This window comes from Astatotilapia calliptera, chromosome 11 (assembly GCF_964374335.1).
Source record: "Astatotilapia calliptera chromosome 11, fAstCal68.1, whole genome shotgun sequence".
Lineage (NCBI taxonomy): Eukaryota > Metazoa > Chordata > Actinopteri > Cichliformes > Cichlidae > Astatotilapia > Astatotilapia calliptera.
The window spans coordinates 21,731,597-21,750,599 of record NC_137432.1 but is presented as its reverse complement, the minus strand read 5'-3'; the positions used below and the strand labels follow the sequence as shown (position 1 = coordinate 21,750,599).

Genomic DNA, 19,003 nt, shown 5'->3' with positions numbered 1-19,003 from the left:
GATGTCAGCAAGACGTTTAAAAAAAAAAAAAAAAAGGATTCGGTCTATTTAGCACCGCACTGCAATGCTTCTTCTTTTAAGAACACTTTGTGTATTAATGAGCCCAGTTTCTGTACTATTGAAAGAAAATTATTAATATTTTTTCTTGAGTTCAGCAGCTTGGAGGTGTTCTAATGTCTTCACAAGTCTGGAATCCAGGCAGGCCAGGTTAGTCAGTTAATCTATGGAACCACCATACTGTAAATCATGCAGTGCAGTTAAGCATTACCTTGCTGAAATATTTCCCAAATTTTTTTTCAATGCACCAAACCTCTTTGTAGGAGTTACACCACTCATCATTGATGGAGTCTTCACAGATGTAACACCATGTGTACTAATGCAATACCATACCATGGTAGCATGAACAGTGCACTGGTAGTGTGCCGGATTTGGAATATGCAACAGCAAAAGGCAATGAGAACATTCCCCACTATGCCTGAGGTAACAGAGCCAGACATATTTCAGTAAAGCATCTGCATTAAAAGGCACACAGTCAAGAAAGAAAACCAAGACAGAGAGAAATAAAAATAAAAGATCATAACTTTTTCATGGTGGCCAGCGTTTTTCTAGCTTCAGTCAGGAACCTTCCTCTATACAATTAAAATTCTGTTTGGATTTACATATATATATATAAACAAAAGAAAACAACCCCCCCCCCCCCAAACACATATTTCTTATGGAATAAAATAAGGAGACTGATTTTTTAAATCTATGAGCATGTTTGATTCATCTAAAATCCAGTGGTGACATGTAATAGTGCTGCTTACTGTCAACAAGAATCCACCAACATACCCAGAGATGTTAAATATATTGTGTTATAAATAATATTGGGTTCATAAGAATATGAGCATGTACATCATCCTTTGTTTATATAGCTACCGGATACGCTACTATTCTTTACCTAAAAAATATAATAAAATTTAATAAAAAACAGGATGATTATCATGTCATAAAAAACATTTAATCATCAAAAATATGTCAAAAAATTTGAATATTTACATCAAAATCAGCAGTAAAAAACACTTATTACAGAACCACTTATTAAAATAAGTGCAAAAAGGACAGAATCTGTAAATAGTAAACATCTGTGAAAGAAATGCAGCTAATTAACAAAGATGATATCAACAATCTAGCAACGAATTTTAAATTAGGAACCTCTCATCCACCAGAGTCTTGTTGGCGAGGTTCTTCCTTCCCAAACTGTTACGCAAAAAGCGAAATATCTGTAAAGAACGAGAAGGTTGATTACTGCGAGTACTTTTTAGGCGGTGCTGAGAACATGCAGTACGGACAACAAATACTGACCACTTGCTGCACGTATGTAAGCACAGCTGCAAGCAAAAAGCTCTGGGATCCAAGGTCGACGACACAGAAGAACAAGGTGTCAAAGATCAGCAGTGTGGCCTCGTTTCCATAATATAGCACGTTACTAAAAGTGTGCGCCTCATCTGCCACGAGAAGTGCAAACAGACATCATGTACACACACGTAGGTGGAGACAAACAAACTGAAATGTACTCTGGCCCAGACCATCACCATTGTAAAAGATGCTCTTCTCAGTGGGTTCAAGAAACTCCATCCCTATGACACTCTCAAACATCAGCTTGTCCTTCACTATGTAGTCCATGTCAGAGTGGGCCTTTTCAAATGATACGACATAAGACAGAAATAAGCAAACTGTTCTACTAGAATCAGGTCAGATCAAACTCTGCTGCTTTTAGTTTGCTGAGTGAGTTTATTCTTGAGTGTTTGTACTAACATGGTCAATAACACATCCCAGGAAGTGGTTCATGGCTTGGTAAGCTTTGAAGTGCGGCTCGAGCGAGCTGAGCGTGGATGCGTCTGTTAGTCGTGATGGCTGGTTCCTCTGGAGGACAAGACACAATCAACTCCTTTAAAGGCACTTATGAATAAAAGTTACCAAACTGATAAAAGCTCTGAGAAAACCCCCCCAAGAAAACCACTGCTTTGACTTCATATGGTAAATGGTAAATGGCCTGTATTTATATAGCGCTTTTAATAGTCCCTAAGGACCTCAAAGCACTTTACATATCCAGTCATCCACCCATTCACACACACATTCACACACTGGTGATGGCAAGCTACGTTGTAGCCACAGCCACCCTGGGGCGCACTGACAGAGGCGAGGCTGCCGGACTCTGACCACCACCAATAGGCAACGGGTGAAGTGTCTTGCCTAAGGACACAACGACGAGACTGTCTGAGCCAGGGCTCGAACCGGCAACCTTCCGATTACAAGGCGAACTCCTAACTCTTGAGCCACGATCGTCCCACTCATAAACATTTTCATATCCAAAATGTTTATGAGTTGTACTGCAAGGACAAGACCTGAAGCTAAAATTAGTCCATGTGATAGTTTAGTGCAACACCACAGACAGTATAAAACATGGGTGTAGCTACCATGATGTCGCCCACTTGTTTGGGGAGTCCTGTTGCCATCTTGGTGTTTTGAAACCAGATGTGGCGAGTGGGGATGGGTCTGACTATTAAATCTGATGCTCATTGGTTAACGACTTGTCATTTCCAGCTCACTGTCAATGCTAAAACACCCTTCCTGAAACTTAGAATGACTCAAAGATACAAAACAGACTGAATGTTTTAGTCAGTATGACCTGAAGTCAGTGACTGAGAACTTAACAGTGAACAGGAAAGTGTTTAGGAAGATTTGAACAGAGGGTCTATTTTACATAAACTTTTTACAACCACATCTGTCACCCCCTGGTGGCCTTACAAAAGAATGCAAGCTTAAAGTACTTCTGTGTTGGCTTCACTTTTAAACCCCGGGAACCACATTTTATATGATTTATGTAATACCAATTTCTACTACAAGACTGTGCAGTGATATTTGTGATGCAAAGAAAAGAAGCCAAATAAATGTAAACATCAGAGCAGCTTTTCCATGGCTGTCTGTCATTACTGGTAGAGTACATTATGTTTAACAAGTTCCGTTCAGACAACTGCTTTAAACACTTTTACTCTCTTATTAGAGGGATAGGCAGCTGTACTGATCAGTCTGCAGACTAACAGTACCATTAAACAGAACATTCATAGCTGAGGTGCAGACATGACTGTGGTCAGGACTTACCCTGCTGATTGATTCCTGTATTTTTTTATAATGCATCCCCAGACGGCTGGTAAGAGACACCTGAAAGGTCTGGACTTCTGTGTTGGGGAGTAAACCCCTCTGAGCACACAGTGACTCCTTAAAAAAATAAATTTAAAAAAAGCATGTAAGTCAGCTGAAAACACTAGTGAGAGGTAGACTAAAAGCCTGTTGGGGTACATACGGCTTCTCTTCTCAAATTGTTGTTCATCTCCTCCATGTTTGTATCTGCATGTCCATGAACCGAACGGCCATGAATGTAGTATCCAAAGCAGCGATATGATAAGATAAACACAGAAATCTGCACAGAAACAAACACAAAAAAATGTTTATCCAGGCCATAAAGACAGAAAAAAATGGCTTCATGCAATGCCCGCTACTTACATTACTGACTGAGCAGAGATCTACAAACTGACGGATTTTGTCCTCCACAAAGTGTGCATAAAACACAGTGAAGAAAATCACCTGTAGGGTTTAAAGGACATCTTTTAAGGGGTTCAAAGGGGTACATTTCACTGATACCTTAGGAAAGAATGAGGTGAGAATGGATGTGAAGGAAAGAAAAGTTAAGTGAGCAAATGGAGGCTGTGCACCTGCAGAAGCCCAATGCAGAGCCACAGCAAGGCTGCCACACCATAGCGCAGTGTCAGGCTGTATGAGGGGGTGTATTCTTCGGGAGATCGCTGTAAATTTGACCAGGGGTCCCTCAAGGCCAGGTTTGAGAAGCCCAGCACCTAGATAAGACAGGATGGCATGTCAGCAACAAGAATTTGAGATGTAGCAAAAGCTGCAAAATGAACAAAAGGGCCATAATTGTGGGAGATGTACCTCAAGGAAGAAAAGCACAGTCATGATCTGAAAAGTCGGACTGATCTTGCGGATTGTCTGAATCTCATTCCATTCATTGGCCACAAAGTAAGTCCTCCAGATGCTGACTGGCGAGGTGTCATGTTTTGATTCGCCACTCACTGAAACAGTAGTCAATGTGGATAATTATTTTAAGCAACTAGTCATTTACCACTTATGAAGCTAAAAGTAAGCATGTTGATACCTGGCACAGATCTATTAGTTTTAGTTCGTGGCCTCTCCCAGTCGATGAGAAATATATCAACCGTAACCTGCAGGGCCAGCTTATGGAGAAACTGGACAGCCTTGGATACAATCACACCAAATAACACATTTTCAGTATTCCAGATTGAAGCATACCATCTAGCTTTCAGCAAGGATACTGCTCATTGTTATATCTGCTCAGCTGGTGTCTAACCTTTAGAGCAAAGGCGCAGCCGATGTATGTCACAAACTGCTCCTCCTGAGCCGGCAGTGGTAACAGGACTGACACAAACTGTTGGGCCTAAGCAGACACAGACACAAATAAGTACCAGAAAGCAGCAATCACTACATCTAAATATTAACAGTGCTGATAAGGAAAGGTAGAGGAGGAAAAAAACTTGCCTTTAATGTCTACAGAGTGGAGAGAAGAAAACAAAAGCTGTTAAAAGCCATGCAAAAAGACTGAAGTGGAAAAAAAACTAGAGAAAGGAGACATTGACATTCATATTAAAGAGCTCACAAGAATAGAAATAATCCTATAAAAGAAAGACCTGCTGTTTAAGGGAATGAGACATACTTTGTAAAAGATAAGCCAGTAGAGTCCAGTTCCCACAGTGACAGCAAAGAAAACATTGGCCAGGTCACCAGCATAAAACAACAGAAACTTCACCATCGTCTGAAGAAAGACAGGAGAAACCAACATTACTTCATGTGGTTACAGCGACAGATAGTTCTGAAGTACATTAAAGGATAAAGGCACAGGACCTCCAGATCAATGAAGGAAGATGCAATCCTCCTCTTCCAGCTGATGGTCTTCAGCAGGGAATAGAGCACGGCCACCCCACCCAACACACCCAGAGCAATCTAAGCAAGAAAAAAAAAATCAGAGTTGATCCTGCATCGCTTTTTGCTGTAACAGCAGCTGCATACAAGAACTCCTCCCCTGTGTTTCATCAACATTTCTTTCAAACTTTTACTCACATCTGTCTTTAAGCGAGCCTCACTCTGATCCATCTCATACTCTACAGCAAAGGTTGTCTAGAAGAACACAAATTAATTCAGTGCAAACACTCAAAAACTTGCTTCGAGATAAACAAATCAACTAATTTAGTCAAACTTAACAACTGAGATCAAGGGATTAGGTGTAATCGTCAAAATTAAGCTTTAAACGAAAGCATAATGACAACAATGTGCGAGTGTGCGACCCACTCACAGCCACAGTTTGAGTGTTGAGATCCGTGATGAGAACATCTGTGTAGGTCACAGTCATTAGAGGGGGAAACACCTTCCCTTCCTGGGTTCGTGGAACCAACTGAAACCTACCAAACACGTCTCATCAATACCAGCAAAACCAATCAATCAATCAATCAATCAATCCTTTATTTGCCACATGCAGGTTGCCCTGCAGTGAAATGGGACCCCCCTGACCTTATACACACAACACAGACATTAAATGGGGATACAAGTCAGAGATCGGTAGCGTTACAGAAAAAACACTGAAATATACACAACAATGGGAAAGTACAAGAGGACAAAAAGAGACCTCTACTGATGCTGTGCTTCCATGGTAGGACAGCATGAGAACAGGAAACAAAAAAACTCCTCTGCACAAAAAGCACATAAATGTCCACAGCACAACTTGTGAAAGACATTAAAAGCCACAGGATTGGGTGGGGGGTGAAGAGTAATCCGAAGCGAACACAGCAGCCGCCCTGCACAGCGCTACCATTCCAGCGCCGCACACAGACCCGCCGTGTTCCCACGCAGGAAACAAGCATCGAAGGCGTTTGGAAAGGGAGGGGGATGAGTGCATGTTTATCAGTGTAAGTGTATGTGTGTGCGTGTCCAGAGTTCAGCTGAGACAGTGTCCTCCGCCCTATCAGGCTAAGTAAACAGTCTGCCAGCCAACCCAGGTGGCCTTGCATTGAATGGGAAGAATAGTCAACACACAGTCATTATCTGGGAGTTTTTGTTTGGCTCCAGCCTTGGACACTCCGACACTGGTCTCTCAATCTCCCGTTGGAGAACCGCGAGCCTCCCCATGATGGTATCAAACTTCCGTTCCGTGGTGTTGTCATTCTTTTGACTCTGAGACCCCACAACTGCAGTGAGCCGTTCTGCGATGTGATCCAACTTTCGCTCAAAGATGTCATTTTGAGCAGGCCTCTCCTTGATGTATCCCAATATACGCTCAATGGTGTTATTTTGAGTCTTCACAGCAGCTGTAAGCGTCTCCAAGGTCTTAACCATGCTGCTTTCGTTGTGAGAAGTTGCGCCTCGTCCCATCGTTTCAATCCCAGCGGGCAGCCTTGGGGTGGTTTGAACAGCCGGTTCCGCTCTCTTAATTCTCCGATAAGCCAGGGCCAAACCAGCTCCGATCAGCAAGAACCCTGTTATCATGGTTCCGAATAGGTAGATATCTTCAGCGTCCTCGATCGACAGTTCCGCCAGGCACATGAGCCTCCATTTCTGCCACCCGTCCATCGTGTATCCGGCAGGAAAAGTCCCTCCAGGGCACTCAGGCTCTCCCGAGCCCCGACTTCTCGTTGAGAAAAGGGTGTCAATAGCATTCAGAGACCAGTTGATCAAATCCATAATTCTCTTTTAGGTCTTAGAGAACGACAGTGAGAGACTGTTCCAGGGAAAGTAATACACACAAGACAGGACAAGGACACAAGAGGCTAAGCAGGGAAGATAAGGGGAAGGAGGAGGAGGGAAAAAGTGCGACCGCCTTCGCCGAGAGCCAAACGAGAAACCATCATTAAGAACTCATAAAAAACATGAGTTTCCTTATTTCCACAGCGGGAGCCTACCTTATTTTAACACTGCTGGCTACACGGATGACTTTAGGCTGAGAACTTGTGCTCTTTTCTCTTCCGCTCAGGGTGTCGACGAGAAACATTCGTCGAGACAAGTACCAGTTGTTCATGCTCTCTGTATAAAAACAAAATCATTTGTCAAAGAAATGCAAGCAAAAACACACTTATAGCTGTGAAAAAGTATTTACCCCCCTCCTTCTTATTTTTTGGCTGCATATTTGTCACACTTACGTGTTTGAGGTCATCAAACAAATTTTAATCAGAAGAAGAGAACCTGAGTAAACAAAAAATAAATAAATTCTGACACAGTGCCAGGTAAGGTCGGATAGCTTTTCCCCCCCTTTAATAAACCATCATTTAAAAACTTCATTTTGTACTTACTCTGTCTTTCTTTGTTTGATTATTTTTTGTTTGATTATTGGAAACATGTAAGTGTTTGTGGGGGGCAAATGCTTTTTCACAACAGTCTATATAAATCCAACCTTGGTTGATGAATCTTCCATTGTATTGCTGGTTCTGGATCAGTGTGGGCAGGGGTAGAAGTTTTGTGTTTTCTCCTCCACCGAGGTCCAGGAAGACGTCATAGAACAATGGTTCGGGGTGGGTGGCAAACAGCTGTGCTACTGAGAGAACACACTGCGCACACACAGACAGCTTATATTACCACTCAGCATTTTAGAGAGTTTGTATTCTTTTTCTCAGTCAAGTGAAATAAAAGAAACTCACACTTTCTTTGTAAGCTGTCCCAAAGCTGAAGGCTGCTGCCCGTTTGGTTTTTGGCTGTGGACAAAGCTAAAAGAGCGAGGAGAGGTAAGAATTACAGAATAAGTTAACAAAACTATCGGAATACTTCATGTAAAGGATAACATCATGACACAGTGATTCTGTTACACTCGATACATCGCAAGACAATAATCTGCAATACAATTAGACATCTTTACAGAGAAACAAAAACTAACATTAAAAGGCAAAAAGGGGAATATTCACTGTTTCGTTTTCTTATTAGTAATAAACTCACAAAATGTCCCAATTTACAATTACAATTTACATTCACTGGACACTTTAAATAGTCTTAATTCTTCATGGCACAGATTTGACAAGGTGCTGGAATCATCCCGTAGAGATTTTGGTCCATATTGACATGACAGCATCGCACAGTTGCTGCAAATTTATTGGCTGATAATACATGATGTGAATCTCTGGTTCCACCACATCCCAAAAGCGCTCTACTGGATTGATATCTGGTGATTGTGGAGGCCATTTGAGTACAGTGAGTTCACTGTACTCATTTGGCTCTTAAACAGCTTCTGCAAATAAGTCTAATTTTCTAAGGGGCTGTGCTGTAGAGTAGTATTCAAAGGGTTTTACCTGCAGATTTTGTCCTCCCACTTGCTCCCATCTGAGGAACTCTCCTCTGACATTGTAGACAGCAGCAAGCAGTCTAATGTCTGTGTTCTGACAAAAAACACACACAACAAAAATGTCAATTAAAAGAACATTTACTTTTTAATTTTACATCTCAATTTAAGGTGCCAAAAAATGTTTATTTACTGCTATCATTGTCTTTCACAGTTATTTTCATTACTATTCTGTTTTAATGTAAAGAGGCTTAAAGTCAAGTACTTACCTTGTTTTTACCTCTGAAGCTAAACCCAATTGGAACAGGATCAGTCTGAAGCACGCGAATGGCAACTCCTGGTTCATCCCCGTAATAAAGCCACGGCAGATTAGCTCTCCTGAAGAGTTGTGAGCATTCACTCAGGGTAAACTACAACAGGATTCATTCACGTTTACAGAAAGGTCGCATAATTTATACATGATTACCAGTAAGAAATGCCTTGGGTTGAGCTCAAAGCAGCCCTGAATCTGAAGATGTTGTTGAAGAGTGCACAGGCATCTGTAGATGCACTGCTGAAAGAGTGCATGTTCATCACACACATGTTTCCAAGAGCCTGACACGCCGTCAGGTTGGAGAAGCCCTGTAGGAACACGACTTGTTTACACAGCACTGCTAAATACATCAGAATAATACCGGCACACAGCACTCGTAACAAAGCACATTACACATATTTTAAAAGCCACCTCAGGGGTTGGCTTTAAAAAAAATCTAATGATTTGTGACAAGTGACATAGTAGGGACATTGTTTATGACAATATTGGAATGTGACTTAAACTTGCTTCCCATGATTTTAGATGAAGAATTACGTATAAAATACATAAAGTCTTGGATTTACAAGGCAAGCTGAGGAAGAGGAGTAGAGGTTTTCCAGGAACCAGGCTGACTGGACACTGAACTTCTGCAAGGCGAAAAACAGATCAGAGTTTAAAAAAATAAATAAAAAAGACAAAGAAAAAAAGAACAAAAAAAACCATCAAAAAATTTACCAAGAAATCAGAGAGAAGGAGACTCACCAACTGAGAATAAGTGACAGTGGGATTGACATTGGTGGAGATGATACCAGGAGGGAAACATAAACCTCCTCCCTGGGGAGAGAGAAAAAAATAAATCACAAAACAATCACAGATGCAATCCTATAGCCTCTTAATTTAATGATGTGGGATGTTTAAGATGTCAAAAGGGTCAAGATTGTCTGGACTCACCGGGACGTTAGGAGATTTACATGCACAAGAGGTATTAACGTAGGCAGCCAGACATCTCTCACACCTAAAAGGCAATTTTAGGTATCACTCCATTTCTCACATACCATACAAGCAAGATCTGCAGTCAAGGCAGACTTTACTACAACTCAGACAGAACTAGCAGGAGTAAAAACAAATGTCTGTGCATACAAAAAGAACGCTACGTCCAGATAAACAGAATCATCTTTTTGGGATCAATATTGGACATTTTAAAATCTCTAATGCTGCCTTTCTGTGCCACAGTGGAACAGTGAAATCATCTGTTTCGTTCAAAGTACAGTCTCTGAACGAAATGAGACTGTACTTAATTAATCTCTTCAAATATGCAGATTTTAGTCAGACAAAACACCTGTCTCCATTCCTGTTTGGTACCGACAAAGCAGGACTGTCTTCATCGCACGTTTCACACCTGGCCTCTTCCAAGAGGGTTCCATTGAGATCTCTTTCCACTGAAAAACAAAAACAACCTTTCATGCAGCAAATGCACAATTATTACGGTTTTTCATTCAATTTATTAGCTTATTAGTTTGAGAGGGAGATTCCCTCTGCACAGGTTGCCAACACAGGGTCACAGACAACCATGCACATTCACATTTCATGTCTTCGGGCTGTGCGATGAAGCTAGAGAGAGCTTGCATAAGCAAAGTAAGAACACACAAACTCCACACAGAAAGGTCCCCAGCTGGACGGCAGATTCAAACCCAGTACCTTCTTCTATGACAGTACCAACGACTGTACCACTGTTTACTGCATTCCTATTACCAGTGACTCACCCAGGACATCACCAGGGGGGCACTGGCACTTTCCGTCATTACTGAGGCCGCCTGGACAGCGAATACAACCGAACCCATCTTTTGTGACGCCCTGTAAATAAAAACAGAGAACACTGTAAGAGCTCACATAACCTAAGATACAAACTATCTTACATCAAATTAAAAAACAAAACAAAAACGAAATAAAAGTGAAAAACTATACGTACCGGTTTGTTTGGGAGACATTTCTCACAAGAAATGGACGCTTTATCAGTGGTAACAGTTTTGTACCCACTCTGGCAGACACAGCTCAGTCCTGAAAACAGTAAGAAACCCAATTTAAACTTTGAGGGAACACTGGATATGTTGCGTAGCTTTCAGCTCAGAGATATTAATGCAATGACAACCCCTCCAAAATGTTTTAAACAATGTTTTAACAGTGTTTTTATGTGGTGTTTATGCTGTATTTGGTTTGTTTTTTTTTTTTTTTTACAAGTAAAGACCAAGCGAAGAAGTGGCCCTGCCACAATGTGTCACAAAACAATGACAGGCACACATCCTTCTAGATTGGCAGGTTTAGTTGCATGTATCTCATTTTCTTCAGTCTTTTTTTGTTCTTTCTAAAGGAATTGTTTCTGCAGTTTCTGCAAACAGAATAAAGAGCAAATACACAGGATACAGGATGTGATTTCACAAGCTTTGATCTACACATCCTCTACTGAGTTTTCTTTTTTTTTTTTAATGAAAAAAAAGGGGATGACATTTATCTTTCCCTCTAAGCTTAATGCTATCTGTAGGCCAAACTACAACGAAATGAGAATCCAACTTTCACTGCCAGCACTCCTAAGTAGACTGATCCTGTATCCTTCTAAACCCACACTGATCCATGCATAGCTCTTCAATCAGCAGCAAACAAGTGCCAGCAGACATTTGGAGCATAAAAACTACCCCTGGCTAAGTAAATGAAAGCAATTCAGAGCAGCAGATTGTCATATTTTGTCATAACCCTGGCCGTGGCTCAGGGGGTTGGGAAGCGTATCTGTAACACGAAGGTCGCCGGTTCGATACCTGGGCTCTCTGTCCTGGTCATCGTGTCCTTGGGCAAGACACTTTACCCTACCTCCTACTGGTGTTGGCCAGAGGGGCCGATGACGCAATATAGCAGCCTCGCTTCTGTCAGTCTGCCCCAGGGCAGCTGTGGCTACATGTGTAGCTGCCTCCACCAGTGTGTGAATGCGAGAGTAGTGGAATTGTAAAGCGCTTTGGGTGCCTAGAAAAGCACTATATAAATCCAATCTATTATTATTACTGAGTGTCAAACTGATAATCTACATCAGAAATTTGTTGCACTGTTTGTTGGCTTTGAAAGTGATGGCATAACTGCACTGATGTTCAGGAGGGGCAAACACACTCGAGTGTGAAAAGATTAACCCTAACCACCCCGTCACTCACTGTATGAATCAGAAGTTAGAACTAAGTCCTTGATGCTGGATTCCTTTAAAAGCAGACAGCTTTCATAGTCTAGATAATCTGCTGTGGTCTAGTTCTCTCTTAATTTAAGTACTGTGCAAAAGTCTTGAGGCACCCCTCATTTCTTTATATTTTGCTTCCAAGGAACCAGATCTTCTTGTAATGTTTTTTTAAAAGCTGCCTTGAACAATAGTTCTTCAGTTTTTCTCAGTGTAATCCTTATACCCAACAATTTTAAGATGATTCACATATGAATCATTCAATCATAAAACCCCCCACCAAATGGTATTTCAGTCAGTGGTGTCAAAGAACTTGTGAAAATTGAAGGAATTCGGAACACAGAGAAGTACCATCAGGTACAGCAATGTCATTAATTTATTTTCTGTGGTGCCTATAACGGGAGACGAACCCAGACGTGCCTGAAAGCGAGAGCCACGTGTGAGCTACCGATGACGATTTTTAGTTAACAAAAACCTCCATGTTTTGCAAAAACAGGCAAGAAAACTGTCCCCACTAAAGCTGGAAACGACAAACTTGTTTCATCAAATGAAGCAAAAAACAAAAACAAAAAACAAAAAAAAAACACTGCATGAGTACATAGAGGGTGTGACGGCACAGGAGGAGGAGATACGAGCAGCTGGAGATGTGCGACACAGAGTAAACAAATTACTCAACCAAGTGCTGTAGCACTCGGTAGCTTCACTTCATGTGACAGGAAGAGCAAACGACGGGTTAAAATCACTGATTCGCAGCTGGTTACAAACTCGACACAGGATACAACATCCCAGGTAGAAAATATTTCTTCAGTTTTTAAATTTTAGTATATGATAACATTGTACAGCTCCCAGAGTTACACGGTTAAGTTACTTTTGTTATTGTTAAACTAAAGTGTTGGGCAATCGTGTAATAAAGTGAAAGCACTACCTGCTATGCTCTTTTTCCTTCTTACATTTGATTTATGTGGTGACTCTATAATGCTGCTGCTGCTGGCACTTTGTGGGAAAAGATTCACACTTTCGGTTCAATGGTTTCAGTGTCTGATTTGGAAAAGGAGGGAATAAAACATTCAACATTTCTCATTGCTTCATCTTGACAAAGATGAAGCAGCAAACATCCAAAGAAGAGCTTTAAATGTCCTCAAAGAAGCCTGGAGAACGTTTCCTGAAGAGTACTTAAGACATTACGAGAACGTTGGTCTAAGAAAGTTCACGGTGTGATAAAGAATAAAGGTGATCATAATAAATATTGGCCTTCAAGCTGGTTAGAATTGAATAAACTCTGTTTTTGCCCTATCTGAAGTATTTTTATTTTGTGAAAGATTGAGAAACACCGTCAAAAGTGGAAAAAAAGGACCTAACATCCAGTCTTTTTATGGTTAAAGTGATACATAGTGCTAAAACAGAGTTTATCCATATGTAATTTTGCTAATAGGGAATCCTACTTAATTCTTTCTAGAACATAATCAAGAGTAAACCTGATCAATATGATGAATGAGAAAATGTGGTTTGAGTAATAAAATGGTTTTAATACTTGACTTTTGCCTAGATTCTGGGCACATTGTTACAACTACGGTGTGTCCTTGTCTCTCTCTATGCGAGTGAGAGCACTAAGCGGGCAGTGCGTAAAAGACAGAGAAATGTGAGTCTCTGGTCCATCATGCATGATTTTGAATAAAAGAATTATATTGAGTAAGTTGCAATTGATAAACACAGAGTCATGAAGACAAAAGGTATATTCACATGTGACAGAGCTGAAAAGAAGTAAAGCAGTTGAAGTGTCATGATATCATATGTAATTGAGCTAATGAGAAATCATGTTTGTGTACAACATAGAAAAAAAGAAAATGTAACTATCGTGATTAAGTGAGCTTGAATTTGCCTTAAATTATGTGGGTGAGAGGTCAGAGAGAACGGGAGAAACAATGGGATGGGCCTCAACAAGCAAGCCATGCTTGGTAAAGGGAGAGAAAGAAGGGGAAAAAATGGGAAGAGAGAGAGCAGGTGAAGTGCCTGACAAATGAGTATAAAAGAGGGCTCTTAGGAAGGCTGTTCTTCCTCTAGTTTCCTGCAATGGCTAGAGAAAATTAATCACTGCATCTTTTCCCATTTGACAATAGAAAAACCCCCAAAAACAAATAACAACAACAACAAAAAAACAACGATGGTCACCTTTTCCACATATACATATATCATACACCCATAAAGTTTGGGGAAAGCATTAGATGAGCACAGGCACTCTGGGATCTAGGATCAAGTGTGTAACAGGATCTTTTATTTAAGACAGTTTAATTACAACCTAAAATGTTGGAGACAAACTTAGTGAGGCAAGGCTGAGATGGTTTGGACAGAGGGTGGATAGTGGGTACAATTGACAAAGAATGCCAAATGTGGAGCCGCAGGGTAAGAGAAAAAGAAGAAGACCACAGAGGTTATTGATGGGAGAGGACATGCAGAGGATTGGTGTGACAGAGGAGGATGCAGGGACACAGTGAGATGGCGGTAGATGATCTGCTTTGGTGACCCCCTAAGGGGAGCAGCTAAAAGAAAGAAGGAAAAAGAAGTACAACTAAAATGAAGACCTATATGTTACAAAATAAGGTTGAATTGGCAATAAGATTTCTTTATGATCAAAGTAATCCACAGTAGTTGAGAATACACAGCAAACGGTAACTGTGGGAAAACGGAGGCTTCTGACATGAACGGTGCTCATGTCAGAAGCCGTCATTAGTTTGAGAATTATAAATTATAAAAGAGCCATCTATTTAGCTTCCTCTCAGATTATCACAAGTCAGAAGGCTTACAGCAAGCAGGACGCCTCTGAAAGCAGTGTTTGTGTCCTCCTGTGCTCTCCAAGCGCACCTGGCTGCTTTGTGCTCTTGTTTGAAATAATATTATTTGCATGTGATCAGCTCTGTTCAGCATTACTTGCATTTCAGCTCAAACCTGCTGTCTAACTTTACTTAACGTCAGACTCCGTGCATACCTCTTTATCTCAGCAGCGTGCTAGCTCCTGAGCTCATTATTTTTGCACCGAGCACCCTAGCTTACTTTGGCTTCTTTGTGGTTAGACTTAAACTTTATTTGATTAACGGTAAGACACTTTTATTTTCAAAGTGGCGTCGTTTGCTCGATTCCGGTGATGCGGTGTGATGATGGTGAGGTTAACCGACCTGTTGTGCTCCGCCGCTGATTTGGACCGCACCTCACACACGACAAACTCGAAATATCGAAAAACTCCTCCGCGCCGCAGTCTGATGGAGTCCTGAAGGGGATGGTGAACGGCTGGCACCGCAGGACGTCGATGTACATTAAAATAAACAACGTTACAGGCACTTTGTGTCTGTTAACGACAAACTGTAGCGTCTCCGTCGCCATGGTAAACAACGTTCTTCCCTTTTTTACCCACAGTGCTTTATGCGACGTGATGACGTGATGACGCAAATGAGTAAAAAACAACAAAAAAACAACAACAACCCATACCTGAAATAAAACAGTTAAATTCATTTAAAAGATTTCTATATAAAATACTTTTTTTATTTTAGGGGAAATTAATTAGTATTAATCTGACCATTAGTTTAGCTCCATTATAAATTCATAAAGTGGATTTTCTTCATATATGAGATGTAACTTTATTTTAATTTGATTGTAACTTTATTTAAATGTGTACTTAAATGTAAATGTTTCGAATTCTGTCCAGTCCGATCCCTCCCAGTGAAAACGTTAATACCTTTAGCTCTGGTCTCCTGTCTTTTGTAAGTACAATAAATCATAGCAGGTCTGACGGCAGTCTTCTAAACCTTGCCACCTCCCCTTTCACACTTGCTGCTCTACTTCACCCTGTCTGGACGCCCTTCTTTACCTCTCTTGTGCACGGTCTGTTGCTTTGGATGGTTAACCCAAAGTATTTAAACTCAGCTTTAATTTTTACACCTGCCTCCTACATTGTTCTAAATAATATAAAGTTACTTTGATCTGCTCCTTTATTCACAAGAGGCCACCACAGCGGGTAGTTTAAAATAAAATAAATAAGGGTGTTTTCACCGATTTCACTGCAAATAGGCACATTGAAAACCTTCACTGCTTAAGGTACTGATAAACACAAGCTGAAGATCTAACCAGCTTTTCAGAAGAGCAAGATTTTAGAAAATACACCTATTGCAAAGTAGTAATTACTTGTTTTTGTTTGGGTTTTAACGTGTGAGTCATACGGGACTTTTGACAGGAAACATAATCTGCAGCTGCATCTTGCATTTCCACTTCCTTACACAAAGTACGTATGTTAATATATCGGCATAGACCTCAGGGGAGGAGAGACCGCACCTCTTAGTGATCAAGTAAGATTTTAAAAATCTAAAGATTTAAGTGAAACGCTTTAAAACAGGAGAGCAGATAGGAGATGCACAAGCCTTACAAAGAGAGTTCAGGTAAATAACTGAAACTTACTCATTTTCAAATTCATGACGGATCAATTCTTAGTTTAGGAAACCAACACTCAAGGTATGTTTTTTTTTCTAGCTTTTTATGGATAAATTACTAATTTTATTTAATAATTTGCACTTTAGTAATTTGCTGAAACCATTTTTGCTCTTATTTTATTTGGAAAAAAACAACAACAACACACACATAGAAACGGGGATATGTTTAGGCTCACAGGACATGATTGTGTTGAATCAACGAGGACACTGGAAAAAAGAGAGCTGAGGGCAATGTCATGCAGATTATTTTTGATGTACAGTGATGTACCAGTTCTCCCAGGAGTTACGCTCCCCTCCAGCAGGTGGCGGTAAGTCTATAAAAAATCAACGGGGTAAGGGGTTAAGCGGGAGAGGCGGGACAAAAGAGATTTTAAGCATGGGTCCATGACTAAAAGTTTAGTCGGGTTTACAGCAGTGACAACGCCCTCCATGCCAGCTTTTAACCAGTATCTGTTGTGAGTGGCTGTGGTGAGTATTTGTTCGGATTTCAAGGAAAGAAGAAAACGTGTTTTTCCTGCGCCTTCTCTTTTGCTTTCCACCAGCAGGACACGTGTTCTCACTGAATGTGCGTTTCGTGGTCGTATGCTAACACACAGCCCATATTTTGGCTCATTTCAGCCGTTTTCCTTCTCTCTCACTTTTTTTTAAAGGTATCTCATAACTTGGTGACCTGGTAGCAGCAAAATGACCATAATCCTGCGACTGAAAGGTCTGGATGCCAAGGCGGGTATTGAAGATATTCGGGCTTTCTTTGGCTCTGTGCGAATTCCTGATGGTGGAGTGTGCATTGTGGGAGGAAGGCTCCAAGAGGCCTTTATTGCATTCAACACAGAAAGAGAGGCCCAGCTGGCCATGCGGCTGACTGGAAATGTACTCAAAGGCTCTAAGGTGACTCTGCACATAAGCAAGATGGAAGAGCTGGAGCATAGATTAGAGACAGTTTTAAAGGAGAAGAAGAAAGCCTCCCACCATGCTGTTAGACTGCGACCACGTGCCGCTGTAAATCGCATGAGTTCAAATACTAGGCCTCGCGATAATACTGCAAGTCTTTCACCTTCTTCTACATACCCAGTTAGTCGTGCTAGTTCAAATCTATCTGTGAAGGCACAGAATGTTCATCACAGTCCTGCAGATATACAGACTTCAGATGCACAATCTCTTGATCCCAGTGCAGCCTTTCTTCTTGGGATTTGTACTGTTCTCCAAGGTCTTCAGCCAACCCACCAAAGAGATGTCCTCATCGCAGACTGTCCTGCTGCTGTAGGGAAAAAGGAGAGGACACCAGAGCAAACTCTAAACTCACAGCCAGGCTACGTCAGGCTCTTTGGTCTGCCACCCTCAACCACAAAAGATGATATCTGCCATTTTTTCAGAGGGCTGACTGTACAGGAAGCCATAGTAAATGTGAGGTTGGGATTAAACCATGGCTGCCTTGTGAAGTTTGCTACAATGCAGGATGCAAGTGCTGCTCTTAACTTTAACCAGCAATCACTGGGCCCCTTCTGCGTGGATGTTCGTGGAGCGTGTGAGAAGATATGGAATAGCGCGCTACAGGAATGTGAAGATGCTGTTGATGTTGAGGCGATACAAGAACGCCACCAGTACCCTCTTAAAGAAAGTGTAAACCACAGGCAAAAATCTGCTTCTGTACTGCGCCCCAAGAGGAAGTCCATCAACCAGCTGCTAACTAATGGACCAAAAAAGCTAAAAGTTGACAGTGAGTCAGGAACTCCAGCTGTGGAGTACATTGTTATGGTAAGCAATCTGCCAAAAACGATGACCAAGACTGAAATAAAAGAGTTGTTTGGATGTGCAACCATTCCACACAAAAATGTACTGCATCTGCTCGACAAAGAAGGCAACAGAACAGACACTGCTTTTCTCCTTTTTAATCGAACTGAAGATTTCGACTATGCAATGAATCTCACTGGCTGCCACGTAGGCTCCAATACTATTACAGTCTCATCAATCACAAAGGAGGCAATGAGAGAAAAGATGAGCAAAATGCATCTTAAAAGTCTCAAGCATCGTCTAAAGCCCAAAGACCCAAGAACGAAACCAAATCTAAAGAGGAAATCTGGCATAGTTGATGCCTCTGAGGGGTCACTGGGTGCGGACATGGGCCTGGAGGCTAAGACTTGCCTGTTTATAAGAAACATGCCGGCAGATGTGCAGAAAGATCAAATCAAAAGCCTTTTCAGCAAGTACAAAATAAAGAAGGACAACATTGCGTTACTGCGCAACAGTGAGGGAAGTGGCATCGGTGAGGCCGTGATTCAGTTTAAGTCAAAGAAGCTTGCTGCGCTGGCTCAGAGGCTCCACGGGAAAGACTTTCTGGGGACGAAGGTGCTTCTGACGTGCATTACCATGAGGCAGATGGAGGACATCTTGGCAAAATAAGTTTGACAATTTTTAGACAGCGCTCTAATGTGGACAGAGCTGTGCGAGACTGTTCAAAGCTTTATTCATTCATTCATTTATTCATTCAAGTTTTTGACCAGTTCTGTTTGTGGCAACATTTCTTGCATGAAACATGATTCTGCTTTTCTAATACCTTCCTGTTCATAAATCATTTGTACTGTTTAAAATAAATCCTGAAATACTTTGTTGGTTTATTTATTCACCAAATACAACTG

General features: G+C 41.2%; 2 protein-coding genes across 4 annotated transcripts; one reads left to right on the top strand and one right to left on the bottom strand.

Moving 5' to 3' along the window:
* Positions 1 to 978: 978 nt before the first annotated feature.
* Positions 979 to 15,313, bottom strand: tmem67 (transmembrane protein 67). The gene is made up of 28 exons (XM_026183964.2): positions 15,063 to 15,313; positions 10,651 to 10,739; positions 10,445 to 10,535; positions 10,021 to 10,120; positions 9,633 to 9,696; positions 9,444 to 9,515; positions 9,266 to 9,328; positions 8,856 to 9,010; positions 8,659 to 8,767; positions 8,400 to 8,486; positions 7,758 to 7,823; positions 7,514 to 7,667; positions 7,026 to 7,146; positions 5,426 to 5,531; positions 5,194 to 5,250; positions 4,978 to 5,076; positions 4,790 to 4,888; positions 4,427 to 4,513; positions 4,214 to 4,313; positions 3,991 to 4,130; positions 3,756 to 3,896; positions 3,547 to 3,627; positions 3,347 to 3,463; positions 3,145 to 3,261; positions 1,798 to 1,905; positions 1,575 to 1,677; positions 1,345 to 1,487; positions 979 to 1,262 (listed from the first exon to the last, which is right to left on the bottom strand). Exons 1-28 carry the CDS (start codon positions 15,265 to 15,267, stop codon positions 1,182 to 1,184), a joined length of 2,955 nt encoding a protein of 984 aa, XP_026039749.2. The 5' UTR covers positions 15,268 to 15,313; the 3' UTR covers positions 979 to 1,181.
* On the top strand, positions 12,553 to 18,972 carry rbm12ba (RNA binding motif protein 12Ba). Of its 3 annotated transcripts, none has more exons than XM_026183969.2 (2): positions 12,553 to 12,681; positions 17,018 to 18,972. In XM_026183969.2, the coding sequence occupies exon 2, from the start codon at positions 17,052 to 17,054 to the stop codon at positions 18,765 to 18,767; it is 1,716 nt and encodes a 571-aa protein (XP_026039754.2). In that variant the 5' UTR covers positions 12,553 to 12,681; positions 17,018 to 17,051; the 3' UTR covers positions 18,768 to 18,972. The 3 variants fall into 3 exon arrangements, with proteins under 3 accessions (XP_026039754.2, XP_080164116.1, XP_026039753.2); XM_080307990.1 differs by lacking the exon at positions 12,553 to 12,681 and adding an exon at positions 16,208 to 16,226; XM_026183968.2 differs by lacking the exon at positions 12,553 to 12,681 and adding an exon at positions 16,704 to 16,835.
* Positions 18,973 to 19,003: the final 31 nt, after the last annotated feature.